The sequence below is a fragment of the Corylus avellana genome, chromosome 3 (assembly GCF_965113065.1).
Source record: "Corylus avellana chromosome 3, dhCorAvel1.hap1.2, whole genome shotgun sequence".
NCBI classification, from domain to species: Eukaryota; Viridiplantae; Streptophyta; class Magnoliopsida; order Fagales; family Betulaceae; genus Corylus; species Corylus avellana.
Genome location: NC_142492.1, coordinates 26,119,939 through 26,142,420, shown reverse-complemented (window position 1 = coordinate 26,142,420; position 22,482 = coordinate 26,119,939). Strand labels below are relative to the sequence as shown.

General features: G+C 36.3%; 2 protein-coding genes across 4 annotated transcripts; one reads left to right on the top strand and one right to left on the bottom strand.

Moving 5' to 3' along the window:
• Nucleotides 1–3,980: 3,980 nt before the first annotated feature.
• On the top strand, nt 3,981–13,634 carry BZIP16 (basic region/leucine zipper transcription factor 16). Of its 2 annotated transcripts, none has more exons than XM_059585217.2 (13): nt 3,981–4,257; nt 4,672–4,792; nt 4,906–4,962; nt 5,054–5,128; nt 5,657–5,746; nt 5,989–6,048; nt 6,148–6,317; nt 6,844–6,898; nt 9,423–9,462; nt 9,588–9,862; nt 12,444–12,521; nt 12,624–12,749; nt 13,184–13,634. In XM_059585217.2, the coding sequence occupies exons 2-13, from the start codon at nt 4,712–4,714 to the stop codon at nt 13,286–13,288; spliced, it is 1,212 nt and encodes a 403-aa protein (XP_059441200.2). In that variant the 5' UTR covers nt 3,981–4,257; nt 4,672–4,711; the 3' UTR covers nt 13,289–13,634. The 2 variants fall into 2 exon arrangements, with proteins under 2 accessions (XP_059441200.2, XP_059441199.2); XM_059585216.2 differs by having other exon boundaries at nt 3,982–4,257; nt 4,618–4,792.
• Nucleotides 12,737–20,598, bottom strand: LOC132175605 (Plastid-lipid associated protein PAP / fibrillin family protein). Of its 2 annotated transcripts, none has more exons than XM_088514083.1 (3): nt 19,957–20,598; nt 18,127–18,322; nt 12,737–12,816 (listed from the first exon to the last, which is right to left on the bottom strand). In XM_088514083.1, the coding sequence occupies exons 1-3, from the start codon at nt 20,547–20,549 to the stop codon at nt 12,796–12,798; spliced, it is 810 nt and encodes a 269-aa protein (XP_088370209.1). In that variant the 5' UTR covers nt 20,550–20,598; the 3' UTR covers nt 12,737–12,795. The 2 variants fall into 2 exon arrangements, with proteins under 2 accessions (XP_088370209.1, XP_059443582.2); XM_059587599.2 differs by lacking the exon at nt 12,737–12,816 and adding an exon at nt 17,459–17,943.
• Nucleotides 20,599–22,482: the final 1,884 nt, after the last annotated feature.

The window sequence follows — 22,482 nt, the reverse complement described above, 5'->3', positions numbered from 1 at the left end:
GAAAATATACTTTTACCACCAAATTATCACCTTTTTTCTTTTTTCTTTTTTAATTTATGTCTTTAAACTATGACATTTAAATACGTCAAAATACCGTCTGCCATTTTGACAAAAATCTTCCCAACATACCTAACCTTTGATTGGACAAGCTTCATTTAAAAAAAATAAAAATAAAAAAACCTCCTAAAAATTACAAATAGTGAAATTAAAATGAAATCATACCAGAATAAGGCACAAAGGTTTTGCTCTCTTCAAGGAAATTCAAGCCCTCTGCGGTTGGCAAAGCCAAAAAAACAGGTACAGCAGACCTTTTCTTATGTCTTGTCTCCTCTATTATGATGCAACGACTCGACTATCCACTGGACAAACTCTGCACCAGTGGTTGAGCCCAAACCTTTACTAGAAGAACTCCTTTTTCTGGCCTGAAATTTCTCAATTGTTTGAATGTTTGTTAATTGTTCTTGTGTTGTTTTGGAGGTTGGTGAAGATGGCTCTCTTTATAGGCTCTTTGGGTATCCTGGAATTAATTACCCAATTAATCTGGAAATTTTAGAAAGAAACTGGAGCTCACATCACACACTTTAAAGGTTATAATATTTGTACTTGCTTAGCCATAGATTCACACATCCATATATATAAATTTTGATAATTTTACAGATGTCGCTCAAGATGCCGTCGATGATGACCCATATGAGTGTCTCAACTTTTGTCCTTGAGGCCGGCAAGAATAGTAGTATCAATTTTTGGCCAAATCTTCAATTTTTGAAAGAGTTAGAGCTTGTTTGTGATTACGTTTGAGAAATAGAGCTCTTAAGTCAAAAAATATTTTTTGGCAAAAGCTTCATTTTTAATCTTTTTGCCAAAAGTGCGTTTTGGCTATTTTTAGATTTTTTTAACCCTTAAAAGTGCTTTCAATTTTTTTTTTTACCAAACATGTACTTATTTCTTCAAACGGACTTTTTGAGTGTTAAACGCATTTAATTAGTGGGCCAGTGTTTGATTAATATCTCAATTAAAAAAATGATAAATAAATTCAAATCATTCACTCACAAACGACTATCAACTTTTCATATTTTTACCTTATTCATATACACTTAGAGTATGTTTGAGAATGTGTTTAAGAAATAAAGTTTTTAAGTAAAAAAAAATAAAATTTTTTTTTTTCTGCAAAATCTTCATTTTTTAATCTTTGCCAAAAGTATGTTTTGACCATTTTGAACTTTTTGGACCCTTAACAATGCGTTTATTTTTTTGTACCGAACGGATAATTTTTTTTTTTCAAACGGACTTTTTAAGTGTTAAACGCATTTTGAGGCCCTTTAAACACATACTCAAACAGGCCCTTAAGCCAAATAATTCATTCAATTATATATCAAAGTAAAATCCATCTCCTTATCAATGTGAAAGTTGGATTTTTGTCAAAATATTTACTCTTTTTTTTTTTTTTAACAAGACATTCGTTAACAAACCACTACAAAATATTTACTCTTCAATTCTTCATTAACTCATGAAACTCCCACCATTTGTCATTCTATTAATCAATCAAATTATTTTATTATTAGTAACCCATTTAATCAAATATATTCTTTTATCATTAAAATGCACCAACAATTTAAATGTGGGTTATTAATTCTCGACTTTGATATTGACTTGACTCTTATGTAGTTAAGAATTTTAGCTGTAAAGATTGTGTTCGGTGAAGTTGCAAAAAGTAGTTTTGGAGGTTGGGGTACTCTTTTATATTGGTGGAATTCAGCTCGTGCATCAATGGGGATGTTGAGTGCAAAGAAATATATGTTTTTAAAGGAGAAACCAACAAATATGTATAAATGTTTGGTCCAATTAAAGTATTCATATTTATCGTAATAGTAAAAATCCCTATCTAAACTTAACAATCTCTAAACTTTAAGGGCTCATTTGGTTCGTTGATTGGGTATTCCATTAGGAAAAAAAATAGTTATTACTATGAATAGAGGAGGGCGAAATGGAATAGTTATTCATATTCCTTAGTTTGGTAAGGACATATGTATTCAGTATTTTAATGGGAACTGAACCAAAATTACAAAAAATCCCACCCTTATTTTTTATTTTATTTTTTAAAAAAACTCAAATTAAGAAAAAAAAAATTGAAAACCTAGAATTACAGGGGTGGCTGGCCACCCCCTGTGAGATTCTACCACCCCAGTTCACATCAGGGGTGGCCGCGCCACCCCAGAGGACCTTGCGCCACCCCCGAAATTTGATTAGGGTTGGCCAAGGCCACCCCGACAGCCGTTGCCACCTCCAGAGGGTCTCGTTGGTCCATCGAGAGGCCATCGAGGGTGGCAGTGCCACCCCAAGGCCTTCTATGGGTGGTTGGTCATGCACATAATTTTTTTTTTCATTAATTAATTTATATTTTTAAAGTTTGAGATTAAAAAAATAAAAAAAGTTTTTTTTGGATAAAATCTTGTCTTTTCCATAAGGAATAACTATTATTCTCGTTTTTTAGAAAAATAGCTATTCCTGTATAGATGTAATTAATCATTCCCATGAGAATAATTAATTCAAGGAATAGACCCCAACCAAATAATGGAATGACTATTCTATGAGAATAGCTATTCTATTCTAGAGGTCTATTCCGCAAACCAAATGGACCCTTAAATAATATTTGGATTCAAAATTTGTTCTATCAAAAGTAGACAAAATTATCCATTTAATTTAGGGGAATCCGAATTTTTTGGGCAAGATTCTGAACTTATGCAAATAAATAAATACATAAATATAGTTCTTTTATATGTGTAGGACAAATCTTAAACTTTTAATTTCATATTAAGTCATAAGTCATCACTCTGTATAAAAGTTACATGTCTAAGGGAAGATCTGCCCCTTTATTCCATGTTACTTGTTGCTACTGCTACGGTCTATAGTTCTATAAAAGGATGACTTCATATCAATCAAAAAGACGTGGCTAACTATAGGACTGTAGTAGTAGATAGTAGTAGAAAGTAAATGGATAATATGTTAGCTATGTTTGGGAAGAGCCAGGTCCGGCACTGTAGCTGGAACGGCACTGTTCCAGCTACAGTGCCAACTAGCACGTGGCATTAGAAATTGATTTTTTATCTTAATTTTTTTAAAAAAAAATCAAAATATTAAAAAAAAAAAAAAAAAGGAGGGGGGGGAACGCTGGGGTGGTTCCAGCCACCCCTTGGCCAAAAATGGGGTGGTCCACCCCCTGGCCGATCTGGGGGTGGTCGAACCACCCCCGTGGACAAGGGGTGGTCCGGCCACCCCCTTGGCCAAAAAAAAAAAAAAAAGGGAACCAGTGCATTTGGGGGTGGCCGGACCACCCCCAAGGGGCTGGGGGTGGTTTCGACCACCCCATTTTGGCCAAGGGGTGGCTGGAACCACCCCAGCGTTCCCCCCCCCCCCCCCCCCTCTTTTTTTTTTTTTTTTTTTTTTTTTTTTTAATATTTTGATTTTAAAAAAAAAAAGATAAAAAATCAATTTCTGATGCCACGTATCAGTTGACACTGTAGCTGGAACAGTGCCGTTCCAGCTACAGTGCCGGGCCTGGCTCTTCCCAAACATAGCTGTTATTCCTAAGTAATTGTGTATTATCTTTATTATTGTCTTTATTAATAGTCGTTAAGGTGTTAGTGATAGGATAGTCATAGAATACATCTCTATTACTATTAGGTGTTTGTGATAGGATACATGTCAAGTAGTTTAGCATTATCATATTTGGTTGTAATTCTATACAAATCTATTAGATTATTTTCGGCCTAAAAATAACATTAATCGTCTTCACATCCAGTCCTATAAATGCAGCAAACCATCATCCACCGTCAATTACTATCATCATCATAGTCAATAATATTAGAGGCGGGGTCCACTTCCAGGGGCGAAATAGAGAAATGAAAAATCACACGGGACAGCGACACCGTACGGCCACCCACAGCGTCTGCGCCGTGAACCCTCAACGAAAAAAATACACGCACCAAAACGCAAACCCGAACCCAAACACAAAAAAAAAACCCTAATTTGTGATCTCTCCCCCAATTCCTCGTCCCAGCGAACAAATAAAAGAAATTTAAAAACAAAATTAATGGCTAATCATCTTCTTCCTCTCTTGTCCTAGCCTTTTCCTGAATTGACCTTCGGGTCCTCCTTCTTCATCTTCGGGTTTCTTTGCTATTTCTAGCCTCCAAGTCTCGCACTTCTCGCTGTGGATCAGATTCTGATTTCGTTTCCACTAGTCCGAGTTTTGAAGCGGTAATTGAACTTTTATGTTTTACTATGCGGTATATGTTGTTAAATTTGAGTTATATAGCAATCATTTGCGTGCAAAATTTGTTTTTTTAGGGTTTTGATTCTCTAACAAAGTGGACTTTATTGCATAAGTAGATAAACCCGTATTGTAATATCTGTTTGGTTGCCCGAGAAAAAAGATAGAATTCGTGTAAATTTGGGACCGAATTTTTTTTTTTGCCGTTCTGTTTTGATTTTCTATCGTCTTCAATGCGATAATGTGGCCTATTTCTCGAATAACTTTCTTGTTTCCCGGATAGTAATTCGATGTCGAAGCATAAGATTTGAATTATTTTATTTAGCGTGGTTTTGTTTGTTTCCTAGGAAAATTCTGGAGGAAGAAAGTGCCTAATGATGCAGCTGCTGCTTCTGCTGTAGGATGGTTTGAGGAATTTTTGGGAAGTGGTGATACTTAAACATGGGCAGCAGCGAGATGGATAAACAGGCAAAAGAGAAGGAGCCGAAGACGCCTCCTGCTACTACTACTACTACTACGCAGGTCTGCTTGAGTAGTTCCGAGCTTGTCATTGATGAGTTTGAGGGTAGTCTCACTCGCATGTGGATGATTGTTAATTTTTTATTCTTTTATTGTTCTTATGTTATTTTTTTCAGGAGCAGTCTTCGACTACTGCCCCTGGTGCAGTTAACCCTGACTGGTCGGGCTTTCAGGTTCTACAGTGAATTGCTGTTATTTGGATAACTATGTTTCATATCGTGTTTGGATTGTCATATGGGTTGGTTGTGTTTATTTTCTTAACAGGCATATTCTCCTATACCACCACCTGGGTTCTTGGCTTCTAGTCCCCAAGCTCCTCCGTATATGTGGGGGGTTCAGGTATTTTTGTTTCTCTATTGGTATAGAGTTTTTTCATTGATTATGATCATTAAAATTTTTGTGCATGTAATGTTGTAGAAATTACAAAATTTGGCTGGTAACATGATCTTTGAAACTGTTTGAAAGATTTCAAAAAATGGAAAGCAGTGACAGTACAGTAACAACCTAAATTAATTATATTTGTGTTAATCTTTTAAACTAGAGGTGCAAATGAGCTGAGTAGGCCATTTGAAGTTCTTGGCTTCTAGCTCTAGCCGAGGAAAACTAGTGTGTTCGTGTATGTGAGCTTGAGCATGTTTATTCGCCCTATTGAGTTTATGTCATTTAGTTCAATGTTCATTATGATGTTAGAACAAGTTAATGTTGCGAGTATAACTTGCTTCAAAAGTATACATTGTTCATTGTCCTTATTACTTTTAATGACTTGCATGTGTGTGCCTCTAACACTATCTTGGCAAGATTGCTGAAAGTTTCTTCAAGTTCACCTTCCAGTTGGAAACTAATGTGTAATATAATGTTTGATTGCAGCATATTATGCCTCCCTACGGTACCCCTCCTCATCCATATGTTGCAATGTATCCCCATGGTGGGATATATGCTCATCCATCCATGCCTCCGGTATTTTCTTGTACATCATCTTTTTTGTTTTGTTTTTGTTTTGTTTTAAATAAGTGATTGGCTCCAAGGGGACTGTGAATGAGAGTTCGAACTAGTGACATTCACTTCAGGAGGTGTGGTCTCCAACCGATTGAGCTACCCCTTGGGGTTTTGTATATCATCTTTAGTTGTAGTCTGAAATACTATATCCTTGTTTTCTGCATGTGAAATAACCTTATTTGCTATGAACTAATATCAAACAGGGATCTTATCCTTTTAGTCCTTTTGCTATCCCTTCTCCAAATGGCATGGCTGAGGCTTCTGTGAGTTTCCTATACCACGCTGTCTTATGTTTTAATACTGAAAAGACATGCCCTTGTCTGCCTGAGTACATGAAGAGTAACTTTCGAGTTTGTTCTTAGGGAAATACTCCTGGGAATGTGGAAGTAGATGGTAAACCATCCGAAGTGAAGGAAAAACTGCCCATCAAAAGATCAAAAGGAAGTTTGGGGAGTTTGAATATGATAACAGGGAAGAATAATGAGCATGGTAAAACATCAGGTGCATCTGCTAATGGAGTTTATTCTAAAAGGTATGGTGGCCATGTGTAGTGATTGGATGGTTGTAAGATATCTTTGGGTGATTGGTTTATGCCTGGCATTATTTACACGATTACGACTATTGACTGCTTTTAGGGTGCAAGCTTATCATTTACTGATTGCTTTATAGCAAGGAAGAGGAGGGGTAGGGGGGGGGGGGGGGGGGGTGGTGGTGGTGGTGAAGGGCACTCATTCTCTTCTTTAAATTCACCTCTTCATTGCTTCTTTTTATATTTTTTTCTAGTACGGTTCATGAAAATTCATGAATGTTGTCATAGAATTTATATGTAATTTACATATAGTATTCATGGTTTTGGGGTTTGTGAAACTTCTGTTGCTGTGGTTATTCGTGCTGTTTTAAATTATATTGCCCATATTGACCTGTCATTACTACCAATTTTTTCCTGGTTGATGGTGCATGTCGTTGTGATTAATATTTGCAACATTGATGTATCATTGCTACTATTCCATGTTGTTTCCAAGCACTTTAGCTGATGAGGAATAGTTTAAAACATGCAGTGCTGAGAGTGGAAGTGATGGTACGAGTGAAGGAAGTGATGAGAACTCTCAGAGTGTAAGTGCCACGGTACTCATTAATTTATTTTGCTTTGTTGCTACACTTTTTATGGCAAGTGGGTGGGCTAGGAACCAATGCTAATGACATCTTGCCCTATTGAGGTGGAAGTTGCTTGTCATAAATATGACTCTTTTCTTACTGCATTAGTTAAGTTTTGGTTTGCAACATCTGACCCAATGTGCATACTTTGCCATGGTCTTTGTTCCCTGTGTATTTGTGGTGTTGCATTTCTACCGCTAATACGTTGATGAACAGCTTTCTATATGAGAGATTGATAGGAGTTGGTATATTGTTGATTCTCTGGCATCATTGGTTTTGATTTTGATTTTGATTTTGATTTTTTTTTTTTTTTTTTTATCATTTGAGTTTGGAGGTGTTGCTGATTCCTGATGATAATGCTTGAATTTGAGTCGTCTTGGTCCCATCTGCTATATACTGTTGGCCATGAGTGTGTGGCAGTCAATTCTTCTGCATTTTGAAACATGCAAGTATTCCTAGTATTAAAGCAACAAGGTGTGTCTTTGGTCTAATTATATGATTACTACTGGATTTTGACAAAGCATTTCTCTAAATGGTAGACATGGCTCTAGATGGGGCCAAATGGAGTAAAAGGATCCATGCAGCGAGTTGGAATTAGGATGTAGTTGAGTTGTCGTGAGATGACTATTTCTTTAAATGGTTGAACCAAGAAAAGAAATATTGTAGACAACAACATTACAAGGTCCTAGTTGTTGGGTATTGTTTCTAATTTTATTTATTGAATTATTTTAGTTGATGCTTGCTTATTGCTGAGACATACACATGGGTTCAGACACCTATGTTATTGATGCCACCTTCACTCCGGGCTGCAAAGTAGGACTGGCAAAATGGGTCGGCAGGTCGACCCGTTTATGACACGCCACCCTTTTAGGGTAAACCCAAACACGACCCGTTTAGTTAACGGGTCGACCCCACTAAACCCGGACACAACACGATTATTTCACGAGTTACCCGACACAACCCGTTTTAAAAAAAATTTCTTGAAACTCTTATGCTCTCTCTCTCGTCTCCGTCTCTGTTTGGTCCGTCTCTCTCGAAGGTATGGCAGAAACCCATTTTTGGGAGCAAGAAGAAGTATGCGTTCGTGTAGCTGTGTGGGTAATAGGTCAAGAGTGAGTAAGTCTGTGAGAGGGAGAAAGAGAGAAGGTGGGAGCAAGAAGAAGGATGCGTCCTCTTGACTGAGTAAGTTTGTGAGAGGGAGACAGAGAGAAGGTGGGACTTGGGAGCAAGAAGAAAAAGGAGAAAAAGAAAGGAAAAAGAAATGAAGGATATGGGGTGGGTGAAGTTGTTGATAGAGGAAGAAAAGAGAGTAGAAAAAAATAAGAAAAAGAAAGGAGAAAGTGGTGGGAAACAGTGAAATTGCGTGAATCACAGCCACTTACTTTCTAGGTGCAGTAATGGGAAATGAGATGAGGATGAGTGAATGAGTTAAAATCAAAATTCAAAAATTTTTAATTATTTTTTTAAAATTATAATTGTTTCTGGCGGGTCACCCGCGGGTGACCCGTGACCCGACCTGTCAGACACAAAATAACCCAAACCCGTTTAGGGTAAATCCAAACCCGGTAATTTTGTGTCGGGTTGTCGGGTTGTGTCAAAATTGTCAGCCCTACTGCAAAGTCTTGATAGAATTGATGGCTTATTTTCTGAACTAGTAGTTGCAACACGTATTATTTGAGAACAGCTTGCTCTAGAACTTATTTTTGGTGAGTCCTTTGGATTACCTATATTCTACTTTTGTGTCTTATAACTTATCTCCGTAGTTTTAAGAGGGAAATGCATAAATTATGGTGGTACACCTTACTTTATGCAAGGATCGAAGTGTTAAGCCCTACTTGACTTGAGGTTAAGTATTAAAATGTGAGGTGTAGGCATTTTGAAATAATCTGTGAATAGTGAAAAAAAAGTTGGAAAAAAAAAAAGTGAGGTATAATTTTATTGAAGGTCTTTGTGGAGAGGTATAAATATGAATATTTCTGACACCATGTAGAAGCACCTCATGCCTACTATTATCATTCAATGAAACAATTTTTTTTTTGATAAGTAAAAAAAAATTGATTAATCTTTTTTTTTTGAAACAATTAAACACGAATTGATTAATCTTTTCACATCTGAAAGCATAAATGAGAACAATAATGACTAGAATCAAGTTTTATATCGATCTTGATCTTTTTGCTCCATTCATACATATATATGTGTGTATGTGTGTGTATAAATACTGGTTGTGTACTATGTTAGATAAAATATCATCCAAGTCTCCTTTGACTGCCTGGACTTGAGGTAAGCCTAGAGCGAGCTTCGACAAATGCATTCTATGAATGCTTAAGGTGGAGGTGATGCGCTACTTTATCCAGATTAACATTTATGCCTGCCATCACCACATGGGGAAAATCTCTTAAGCAGTGATTATTTGTGTTTCTGCTCCTCTCTTCAGTTCCAGACTAAAAAAGTGTCTTACATCTTAGTTTCTTTTGCTTTTTAGGACTCACAACTGAAGTCCGGCGGGCAGGATTCTTTTGAAGGTTCAATAATGATATATTTTTTTCCTGGTTATCAAAGAAAAAAACGGACGTGATAATGATCTTTTCTTCTGCTGTCCTACACCTGCAATGATTTGTATCAATGAAGAATCCCTGTCTTTTTACAGGCGAAGCATCACAGAATGGCAATTCTGTGCATGGTCCTCAGAATGGAGGACCAGCTATAGTGAATCAAGCAATGGCCATGGTGCCGATCTCAGGTGCTGGTGCTGCTCCCCTGGCTGTTGCTGGTCCTACGACAAATTTAAATATTGGAATGGATTATTGGGCTGCTCCTACTTCATCAGCTATCCCTGCAATGCGTGGGAAGGGACCTGCTCCTGTTGCTGGAGGATTTGCCAGTGGATCACGGGACAGTGTTCAGTCACAGCCTTGGCTACAGGTTAGGCTGAGTTCACGAATTATTGAATTTCAACTTCAGTTCAATTGCTCAAGTCCTTGTCATCTCCAATAAGACCTTATTAGTTTAGTTTCACAAGTCTTCTCTAGTTAAAATAACCCTGAATCTTCTCTATGAATGAAGTTATAGCATTAAATGATTTTTCCAATTGTGAAGTTGTAATCACTGGCTGTGAAACTTGATGAAAACTGAATATATTTTCTTAACAGTCCATAAAGATTGTCACTTCCCTTGGGGCCAATTAGGGTCGCTTGCACAGATCTTATATTATAAAGAGAAACAATGCAAAAATTTGACTTATCTGAAGAAGCAATTGCTAACTTTAGTCATCCATAGAATCCTTTTTTGTAAATTTTCTCATTGGGGGTAATATGTTCTATTAAATTACTGCTGGCATATTACTTTGCTTTATTGCCAATATTTTCTCGCAGAAGCAAATATTTATTGGGTATGAGTATTGATTTTCGATTTCTAATGGTGGCAAGTCTAAGACCATTTTTTAGATTTAAGAAATTATGTTGACTACTGAAATACGTAGATTTGGTTTCTCTCTCTCCCGCCCTCCCTCCCTTCCCAACTAAATTGAGGGTTTGGAATGTTGATGCCATAGCTGGATGATAAGCTTCCTTTCTATTGGATTTTAAAATATGGGTTAATTCAAAGATAAACTGCTTTCTGTTTTCTTTTATACTCACTTAACTGCTTCTTTGCTTCACTGTGCAAGGGGTTTTAGGGCTGGTGAACATGTATTCTTTAGCAAGAGGATTATTTTCTCAATTTTCAAGAGTGTGTTTGAGCTCCTGCTGTCTAAACTGCGGAACAATGTTGTTTTGCAATTGTTTGAAAAAATATTTATGTTGGATTTAATACAAAAATGAGCTAGAGAACCTTACAGTCGGAATAGAGAGGGATGAGAGGAAAAAAAGAAGGAATTAATAAATAATAGATCATTTCAACTAAGCTGCAAGTCGAGAGTAATAGTTTTATTCTGTCTGTTAATTTTGATTTGATGTTTTACTGATATTCATGAGGTTTGTGGATTTTTATTTTATTTTTTATTATGGATTAAAGCATGGAATTTTTTTCTTTTGATTGTGTTCAACTGAGATGTGTCATGAAGGGTTTTTTTACCAAAGAGCTTCTTCCTTTTTGTTTTCATTGCCTCTTGGTATTAGTACTCCTATTCCTCTAAGATTGTGCCCATCTCCAATTTTGGTTGCTCTTAAATCTTTTTCATTTTGAAATCAGGATATATTTTCTTGTACTTTCCTAAATTAAACCAACCATCAACAAGTTATCCTTCCCCCCTTTCATATTTTAGAGGTAACAAGGGGAGGAAAATTTTGATAGGGTTAAACAAGTGTTAAGACAACAATTACACACCATTTAAATGGTTGACTTTTAGAGAGGAGAATGTTAGTGTGGTGGAACGATTTTTTTATTTGTTACTAAATAGTTGTTATGAGTATTAGCATGTAATATATAAGTTATTTTTTTAATATTTTCACTATATTCCACCAAGTAGCTTGTTAATGTGTATCTAGTTCCTGTTTAATAATAATATTGCACTATTGCATGTTGAATATGTTATAGTTAAGTGAACATGGAAGCTCTTTGTTAAGTCACCATTTGTCCCAATAGTTTAAGTTGTTAGGAAATAGGGTATTTAATTATTTAATTAATACTTTAATATTTACCATTACATGTGGGTTCAAACTATCTCTCAACAAGTCAAGGGCCAACGTGTGGAATATATAATTGAAATGGGAGCATAAACTGACGAGGTAATATTTCAATTTATTCATCAGAAGAGGCGTATCTTTTGAATCCAGAATTGTCAGAGTTCGAATTCAGAACCTCAAGACTCTGATGCCATGTTAAATCACCAATTGCCTCAAAAGTTTTAACTGATAGGAAATGATAAATTTAATCATTTAATTAATACTTTTAACTCTTTTGAGGTTTTAGCTTAGTGAAACTCTGTAACTGTTAGGATAGTGGTGACCAATTTTATTATGGTGACAAGCCATTATTTTTATCCCTTTTCTCCCCTTGTGGTACTTGTTCTTGTTTTCCATTTGGCTCTTTGCAAATTAAATTTGAATGAATTTATCCTGATCTTGTAACAAGTTGATAACTTCCTAAATGAAGTTCCAATATTGGGTTACTTGTTTGTTTAGGAAGTTTATTAGATGTAATGCAAAGTTGATATTTTAAGCGGTTGGTATTGCCTCGTGTAATACTTTTTCTTTTGATGACCAAAATAATGGTAAGTTGCTTGGGAATTCTGGTTTGACTGTTGTGATAATTTTCCTGATTTCTTCTTTATGCTAATAAAAGAAAGTGGGTTGGACATTTTGGCTTGAATGTCTCTTTATCTTGTGCTCAGTGGCCCCTCATCATTTCTTCCCATGTTATTGCTTAATCCTTGTTCTTGGTCACAAAATTGGACCTGAATGGAACGGCGAGTAATATTGGTTCAAACCTAGCATTTTCTTTTCTAGAGCCTTGCTGTTATATGTATATCATTTAGCATATTTACATATTGTTTTTGTGGATTCAGGATGAAAGAGAACTTAAGAGACAAAGAAGGAAGCAGTCGAATAGAGAATCCGCTCGTCGATCCAGGTTGCGTAAGCAGGTAAGAAAGTGTCCCCTATATTTTGTTAATCCTATCTGGCTGCCTTGCATCTCTTCCTTGCATATGAACTCATTGAGTATAAATTGCATCCTTTCGAGTCAGGCGGAATGCGATGAGCTGGCCCAACGTGCGGAAGCCTTGAAAGATGAAAATGCCAGTCTTAGATCAGAGGTGAGCCGGATCAGGAGTGAGTATGAGCAGCTTCTTGCGGAGAATGCCTCCCTCAAGGTGATGGTTGGATCTTGGTTTGATTTGATGGATGTCTTTGGTCTCTTTACCAACCTCCACGTAACCCCTGCCCATGCCACAAAGAAAGAATTGAGTCTTAGTATGGTTTGATGGGTGTTTTTGTTTGGTTTATAAGCATGAATATTATAGGGTTTTATAGCCACTAAGACGGTGCAATTCCATATCTCACATAGGCGACACACTACTTAGAACTGAATTGACCAAAATGGATCAATATATCCACCTTAATGAACATTAGTAGCAAAATGAATGACTTAAACTAATCAAATTTTCGTCTCTTTGGACAGCTGCTTTTGATGATATTTCAATTACTTATAAAAAAACAAAAAATCAAATGCTTGTCTCCCTGCTTTTCTCTTATGAATTGTTCACTCATTTAGTTTTTAATTTTTAATTTTTATTTTTTTTTGCAGGAGAGACTTGGGGATGAAGATGTAAGGTCTGGGAGGAATGACCAACAATTGAGTAGCGAAACTCAACAGACTAGGCAAACAGAGGTTGTGCAGGGTGGTCACTAGGATGTAGCTGCCTCTTATTATGATGCTTTTCAGGAGCATAACCTAACAAATTAGCAACAGGAAGTTCTTGTTTTGCATAGCGTGTAGTTTAAATTTGATCAAATCTGACCTTTTTAGTTTTAGGATCTCTGCTTATTTTCTGTCATCCCTCATCTCTAATTTGGGCTTATCTTTTCACATTTTTAAGACCCGGATGGTGTGTTAAGTGCAAACATGTTCTCTTGCCCTTGACTGTTTTGAAATGGGAGTATTCACACTTATATCTGTATTAGATTGGTCACTCAAAAGTGTAACTCGGATGCAATTGATTAACTCGACTCAAGTATGCTTTACTTGTTTTTTTTTTTTTTTTGTTAAAAAAAATAATATATCAACTTATATTGTTTCTTTTTCCTTCTCTTTTTAACTCTTTTGCTTTTATAGGACAACAAATATTTAGGTTGAATGGATGTCTCTTAGAAATTAATATCAGTCACAGTTCAATTCCTATTCTTAATTAGATACTTTGATGCCTCCCATAGATCAATCCCCAGTGATTATCTTGTGTACGCATTTGGATACACATCGACAGGATTTGCTCAGCTACTCAATGACACAGAATTTATTTGAAAAGAAAAGAAGCATATGACCAATTTAAATCTCCATTTAGGCACACAGCAACTCCCCATTGCTTAGGGGGTAAAAAAAAAGTAACGCTTTGAAGTTAGAAGATCAATATCTATGCATTTGGAGTCCACATGCATAGGATTGTGCATGTACTTCCTTCAGGTAGACACGTGTAAGACATCACTAACTCCAGCCAAGTCCCGTGGTAGAGCAATTCTTGAAAATTATTGTTGTAGGCAATCTCGATCAAGAGTAGGTATTGAATATAACTACCCTAAAAAATCAAGCACATACATCCTTGGCATGTCATCTAAAATTTGGATGGTTCTCTCTGACCATTACTTGCAGGTAATAGGTTGTACTAAAATTCAGCTTCGTCTCCATTGCTTTTTGCAAGCTCATCCAAAACCTCGATGTGAATCGAGGGTCTCGATCTGAGACTATGATAGCTAGTATCCCATGTAGTCTAATTAAATCCCTAATGTATAGATTTGCTAGCTTTTGTATTGAATTTGTGATGTTGATGGTAATAAAGTGGACATTCTTCGTTATCATATCATTTACCATCGAAATAACGTCTTTTTTGGTTGGCACCTTCAGTAGACTTACCACAAAATCCCATCGTTGCTTCCTCTCATTTCCTTTATAGGATGTGAAGAAGCTCTATCGACCCATGTTTAGCCTTAACTTGCTAGCAAGTGGAGCATTGCGCTACATACTTTGCAATATCTCTCTTCATATATATTATTTCACCGGTGTAACTTTTTCATATCTTCGTACATCTTGGTAATTCCAGGGTATACTATGTCGTAGAGAGTTTGGCGGGCTTCCTCCAAGATCTCTCTCTTTAGCTCATCATCATATATTACACATACTAGGTCTTCATATTTCAAAAGCTTGTCTACTCTAATCCAAAAGTTAGGCGATGAAGATAATAAAAAAAGGAAAGAAGACAAGTTCTTCTTTCTGTTGTAAGTTAGGAGTAATGTCCAATCGTCCCCTCGGAGGAATATGTGCTTCTAAAATATTTTTTATATTGTGCCCAATAGAGTTAAGAATTTACCCAGTATGGAACATCACATTGTTCGAGGAACCCTAGATGCTATCGGAGTAAAGGATTGCCTCAAAAGGTCCAATATACATATCATATTTTAGACTGACACAAGAAGAACTTCTAGAATTAATTTGAAACCATATGATATTATTATACTTGGTTTCTTTAAAAGTCTTTTTTGTTTTGTTTATAATAATCTCATATAGTTTTACATTAATTCTAAAAGTCCTTCTTGTATCATTCCAAAAATGAGATGAATTTTAAAATTACCATTTGATCAAAATTCAATAATGATCAAATGATATAAGAGTGACTTCTAATATTACTCATGGTTTTATGCTACAATTCAATTCTGAACTATATGAAACATGAGATTATTAATCTTTTTATCTCACATGGGATTATTAATCTATTTATCTTTCAAAAATACATGTGGAAATATAGACCTGAAATATTCAAACAACGCTATCAGAAAAATCTTAAACTTTTAAAGCCGTAAACAAGCACTGATTCCACAGGAACAGTAAAAACTTTGCTTGATACTGAAATTATTATTTTGGCCTTTCTCCAAAAACAATAATTTTTGTTTGATATTGAAAGACGGTTTTAACCTTATTGAATGGTAAGGATGTGGAGGTATTTTTGGACATTTTTTGTCTTTTGATTATTATAATTACAGTTTTGCCTTTTTGGTTGTCAATTGTGGAAGAGGATTTAAGGTGTTTTTGTCTTTTCCTTCATGTAGTCTACAGTAACTTTTGTTGTCCCGCTCATAATTACCGTAATACCCTTATTTTAACTCTTGTGCCCTTCTTCAAATGCGCACACATCACTTTAGCGAACGAAGTGGCAGAAATCTTATCTCCTCCCTTATTTTCGTGGATTTTCTAAGAGAAGAGAGAAAGCGAGAGAAGCATTTGAACTTGCATGAGAGAGAGAGTGAGAAGCACAGGTGAGAGGAGAGTGAGAAGCACGTGGAAATACTGAAATATTATTGTACGTTTCTTAACTATTCATGGAAATAACAAACAGTATCGAGCTTAACCATGGCTTTGATAATCCAGCTTTACAGTAATCTTGGAGAATATCTTTCCTTCCGTCCAACATCTTTTCTCAAGAATATTTTCTCCAACCCCACCAAAAAACAGCACCACTTTGGCTTCTGGGATGAACTTCCAGACGGGATAACGGAGAACATCTTCGGTCGCCTGAATCTGATTGATCTGGTTCGCTCCGGCGGCGTCTGCAAGTCTTGGAGGTCGCTACAAGTCGGCGCTACTCCTCAGCCAAAACTGCAATTCCTTGAGCTTCTATAGCATGGCTGAAGCCACAGTTTATAATATAAAGCTACCTAAGCAAGCACAGGGAGGATGGGGTTCCAGAAGTTGGTTAATGATGGCTAGAGGAACAGAGTGGGAGCCAGAGGTTTTTCTCTTCAATCCCTTTTCAGGATTCAAACCGAACCTTCCATCATTGACAACAATCCCATGTTTTCGAAATTATGTTGCGCCGGATCCAGACCGGTTTGCTTCTTTTGTCGGGAAGATTGTCGTGTCGGCTACAGATTCTGCAGAATTGGTTGTTGCGGTGGTGTGTTTTCATTATCACGTGTTGGCGTTTTGCAAGCCGGAGGATGAGGAATGGAGGGTGTAGGAAGGAGGGAATGGTGATGATGAGGAAGGTGTTAAATACTTCGACATCATGTTTTGTGAAGATGGCGGCACGCTGTGTGCTTGGGTCGGCGTGGAGACGGAGATGGAGGGCGGCTCTGCAAGGAGTTATACGACTTGCATGAAATCGGGGGACCGTGAAGTGATGTTGAAAGTAACTCCATTTGTTGTAAGCTTGAACGACATTTTTTTTGATCTGGAAATCGGCCAGGAAACTTGGATTGTTGAGGATGGAGCAAATATTTTCAGCTTGGTGGAATCTGATGGTGAATTGTTGGTAGTTGTCACGGTTTCCAATGTTCACTTCACTAGATTTGAGGACGAAGAGACAGACGACTAAGACAATGAGACAGAGGAGGAAGATGAGATGGAGGAGGAAGAGGATGAAGAAGAGGTTTTGTTTGATTTTATTTACCCCAAAAAGAGAAGATTTGTAGTGTTGAAGGTTGAGTTTTCTAGTGATAACAGTGCCGTTCACAAGGCTAAGAAGTGTAGGTGATAAAATGTTATTTCTGTCAATGGGGGAATCAGCATCTCTTTCAGCCAAAGATTTCAATGGGTTTAGAGGGAATCTCATTTACTTTTTAGAAGACATTGATTATACTTGTGTAGATCATGATCCAATGGTTTATCGTGAATCTGGTGTTTTCTACCTCGATGACCAGAGGATTGTACAGTCTTTTCCTAGAACTCATCCATCGCAGTCTCTAATGTGTTGGCTTACACCACACATCCATGGTTAGATGAGCCCCAGCAAAGGAAAAATTTCTTGTAATCTTATCTGCTCATTCAATAGAAATTCCTAATTTTTCAACTTCAATCTTCTGATGGAGCTCTGGATATACCAATGTACAAGCGTTCAATATTCAATATTTAACTTTTCGAGTACAAAATGGCATCAATACACTCCTTGATTATTTTCCCCATTTAAGCATAAGTGTCAAATCGTAATAGAGACTGTATGTATACATATAGGCCTTTGCAAATAACTCATGGCAACATGGACCATGCTAGTACTGATTAAGAAGGGGACTACCTTCCCTGGCAAGCACAAAAAGACCACCATCTCCCCTTGAGATTCTAATATCATCGTCAAGGTATGTAATCAGAAGCCAGGAGCTACTACGGTCACCTGGAATGGGGACCTTAAGAGGCGGCTGACCAGAAACGACTCGTGAAATACTTCCCACAATGTCCTGCAGTGGACTGAGGGATTGCCGCACAGGCGACAGATTGATTTGCTGCCCAAAGATATCTAAATTTTCTGGGAAATCAATACTTGACTTTATCTCTGGAGGGGGAATGGTGCCTTCCTTAAATGCAACCTGGACATAAAAGTGTTGATGATGATGATTTTTAATGTTTACAATTAGTTATTTTCATTTGTAAATTGTACAAAGACAGTACGTTTTATACTATTATTCAAACTATTATCCAAAACACATGCCATCTTGTTATAGAAAATTTTGTTCAATCAATAGATACTTATTGCTCATAAGAATGAATACCTGTATTCTTGTAGGACTTCGAACTTCAAAAGTAGCAGAAGCACTAAAAGACAAAGTAGCAAAAAGGCTAGACAACGTGACCGAGTTCACAATGGTAAGACCGTTGGTGTCAATTGCTTGGCGTATCTCTTTCACTTTCAAGAAAGGTGATGTCCCTACTGCGAGGAGGGGCAATAGCTCAGAAAATGCAGTGTACCTGATTAGTGGCCGAGGGAACAAAATGGTGTGAGAAAATCAGGATCAAGTGTACTGAGTAAAAACTAATACTAGATACAAAAAGCAATATTAGTCAGTTTTGATCCATTTTCATCAGGATGCTCTCCACACTGTTTCATTTACCCAGAGGACACTGAAAACAACTATTTACATACAGCATTGTCTATAACATTTACATCATCCTTCTATTGATGCATTATCCTATACACATGCCTGCCACATAGTCCAAGTCAAAAATAGAAGAGAACACAAACACACGCCTGAATATGATCCACTCTACTAAGTGATCAACTTTCCAGTTTCTATGAGGTCTCCACAGCTTATCCTATCAATGGCTACATTCTGCTTCCCAATAGTGTCATCCCTGTCCTTAGTCCAGAAATGACATATATCAAAGGCAGTTATGCACATTATCGGCAATACAATTAGTAACTTTTTTCAGAAGAAGATGAGAGTGCACAAATTTGTGTAGCGCACATACATTTAGTAAAAAAACGATATAATAACCGTCCATTTGCTGGCTGAGATACTCATACAGAAAAGACCCTCAATACAAAACACGAGTTTAGACTAGGATTTGGTTTACCAAATCTGAAATACAAAGTATGCTATGATACTCATGTAATGCTATATTATTCACTTAACAAAACAATGAATGGTTGATATGAATTAAAAGGCTCTCAAACAAATATGTAACCATGGAAACCTCAAGAGAAAATACAATCACAAATTTTCATAAGAATCAGATGATTCATTCAAAACAATACAAGCAAGCAGGGTAACTTGAAGCACTCCCATTTGGAAAGACAAGGTTTTAGCGCTTATTTTCTTGGAAGTGATACATTTCCATTGAACATACCGTTCTGAGGGCCAAAATATGATAAATATCCAACATCTTCAAATTTTCTGTTTTCAGTGGCAAGTTCTTACTTTTCTACTGTGGCATCTTCAAAGTGTTGGAATCCAACATTATTAAGATTATTCAAGCTAAAACTGACAAGGTTGACATTTTAGAGTTAAAATTAGTAATTTGTGCAAGAACAGGCAAATGTATCCTTTGCCTCAAATCTTATTACTTTTTTTTTTCAGTGAGAACCAAAATTATCAAGTTATCAAGTATCGTCAATGATAAGTGATGCATAGTTTCAACAAAAGAACCTCTGTAGTTAATTTAAAAACAATCTTATTGAGGGATTCAACCCAACAGTGAAAAGAAATAAATAGAAAAGGTTTTTCTTCATAATCCTTTTTGAAATACTGAAGAAACTACTGTACTTGGATTGCACCCTTCATTCGAGTACTTCAAAGAAAAAAAAAAAAAGAAAAAAAAACACTACACACTAAAAATAAGCGATCAACATTATCGACACTGTTGACATACAAAACTGAATAATTGCATTTACTATTAATTTAAAACCCATTTATACACACAGATCTTAAAAAAGACGATCTTTTTCTTTTTCTTTTTTTGCCAATTTCAATGCCATAAATCAAGATTCTCGAGAAATCACTAACACCTAATTCAGTTACAATGCAACTGAATTATATCATAATCAAAACTATCCAATTCAATTCAAAACAAACATAGAAATGCCACGCCAAAAATGAACTCACAGCAAAACCCAGTTGCCATCGAGAGCCCCCGGGGCCTCGATCGGCGCCGGAGTTGGATTCGCCGCCTCCAGCTGACTCACCAGCTCCGACACCTCCGCCCTCACCTCAGGCCCAGCCCTGAACCCCAACTCCGTCCCGTAAACCGTGTCCACCAGGCACCGCTTCAGCTCCGCAAGCTTATTCCCCAACCCATCTCCCTCGTCCGCCACGTCAGCCTTATCCGTGGCAGTCCCCGCGGCGGCGGGGCTACCGTTACCGACAGCAACATACTCATCCTCCTCCGTACTACCGGAAACAACACCAGCGTCGTCTCCACCCCACTCGTCCTCGTTCTCGGGGGGGTCCGGAGGCGATTCAAGTTCGGGTTCGGGTTCGGAGGGCTCGCCCCACTCGTCAGAGACCCGGGGATTGGGGGAGGGGTCGGAGAGAGAGGAGCGGGTGAGGAGCATGGAGGGAGGGGATCTGAGAAAGCGATTTCTAGGGTTTGTGATAGAGAGAGAAGGAGAGAGGAGAGGAAATGGTTTGCTGGGATTTGGGGTTTTGGAGAAGAGAGAGAGGTGAGAGTGTGAAGTGGTGGTGAAGAGCAGAGCCATTGCTTGGAGTGCTCAGTGTGTGGTAAGATTGATTGTGAAGTTCTTCTGTGACATATGCTAATCAAACAGGGTTTTAGGAAAAAAAAATCATTTGCTTTTGGAGGCAAGAGTTTCCAATTTTTTTTTTGCCACAAAAAAAAAAAAAAAAGAAAAAAAAGGAGATTTTTTTATAAGAGTAATGATATTTAGGTTGGTTTTGGACCTTTGGATTTGGTATTTCAAAAAGTGTGATTTAAAAATACAATTTTTAAAAACGCAATTAAGTAATTTTGCAAAATTCTAGTTTGACATTTAAAATTACAGTTTAGCTTTTAAAATTGTGGTTTAAAAAAAAAAATACCTCCTTACTTGCTATTTGAAAATGCAAACGCAATTTCAAATAATTTATTTTTTGCGATTTGATTTAAAATTGTATTTTTTTTTTGTCTATGAAATGACAATGCCAAACGCACTCTTAGTATACTGCCATATTATTTTTATATAATTGAGATGACTTGACATTGAAAATTAACCTTAATTTTTTTTTTTAAAAAAAATGATGGTCCAAGATTTAATTTTTATTCTCACATTGTCATGTTGTATAATAGTTTTTAAATAAGGGTATTTGTATAATAAGTCCATGAGTCAACCCTCCAAAATTTTTAAATCCCTAAGTTTTTTTTTTTTTTTTTTTCAAAAATTTACTCTCTGGGTCAATGAAAATGACAATAAAATCCTTGCCATAAAATTTTTTTAACAACCGTTAGTCAAATTTAAAACGTACCGTTTCACCTTATTAAAATATTAATTTTTTTTATTAATTTAATTTTAAAATAAATATAACAAATTTAAAAAAAAAAATTTAAAAAGAAGAAAGGACAGCAGTGGTCAAACCCTCAAATTTGACCCTCAAAAGAACAAATTTGAGGGTTTGCCCTAGGGGGCCGAACCACCCCCTTGGGCCCAAGGGAGTAGTTCGGCTACCCCATACAGTCGGTTTGGGGGCCAACCACCTTAGGCAAAATGGGGTGGCCGGCCACCCCCTGTCCTTTCCTTTTCTTTTTTCTTTTAATTTAATTTTTAGATTTATTTTTAAATTAAATTAATAAAAATTAATATTTTAATGAGTTGAAACGGTGCATTTTGAATGACTAATGGGTGTTAAAAAAAATTTATGGAAGGGATTTTATTGTTATTCCAATTGACCTAGGGAGTAAATTTTCGAAAAAAAAAAAAAAAAAAACACTTAGAGATTTAAAAATTTTGGAGGATTCGCTCATGAACTTATTATACAAATAACCTTTAAATAATTGTGATGGCGGAGGAAGGGAGAGAATGAAAAAATTTAGAAGCACAACAAGAAGGCAAGGAGATAGGTAAAGGGGACCTAGCTCAACCACTCTGTTAACAATTTAATGATAATATAAAATGATTTTATTTAGAATCTCATCTCTACAACTTAACAACTTTACAAAAATTGGGAATATCAACGGTCAAATACATTAATTTAACAAAACAAAATATATTTAACCACGCACTCATAGTAAATACTAAACTAAAATTTAAGATATTTAACAAGACCTTATAAAAAATATTTTAAACTTTCAAGGTTGTAAATTTAATGCTTTCTTGAAATTTAGGAAACCTTTTAGACTTCCAAGGTTGCTTAGCTCCCACTACGAGCATTCACACCCAGCTCAGCAAAAGTTTAGCTAAATTTAACCAAAATATTACTTTTTTATTTTTATTTTAACTATCAATTTTTTTAAGTACTTACATTTGGCTCAACATTTTAATTATCAACTTTTAATATTTTATTTAAAATTTTTTATTCTTTATGTAATTCTACGAGAAATGAGAGAGAAGTTTAAATGATTTTTAATTAGAGAAGATATGATGAAATGATTTTTTTATTAGTAAAATTATACATTGTTGAACTATAGTGCTAGGATTT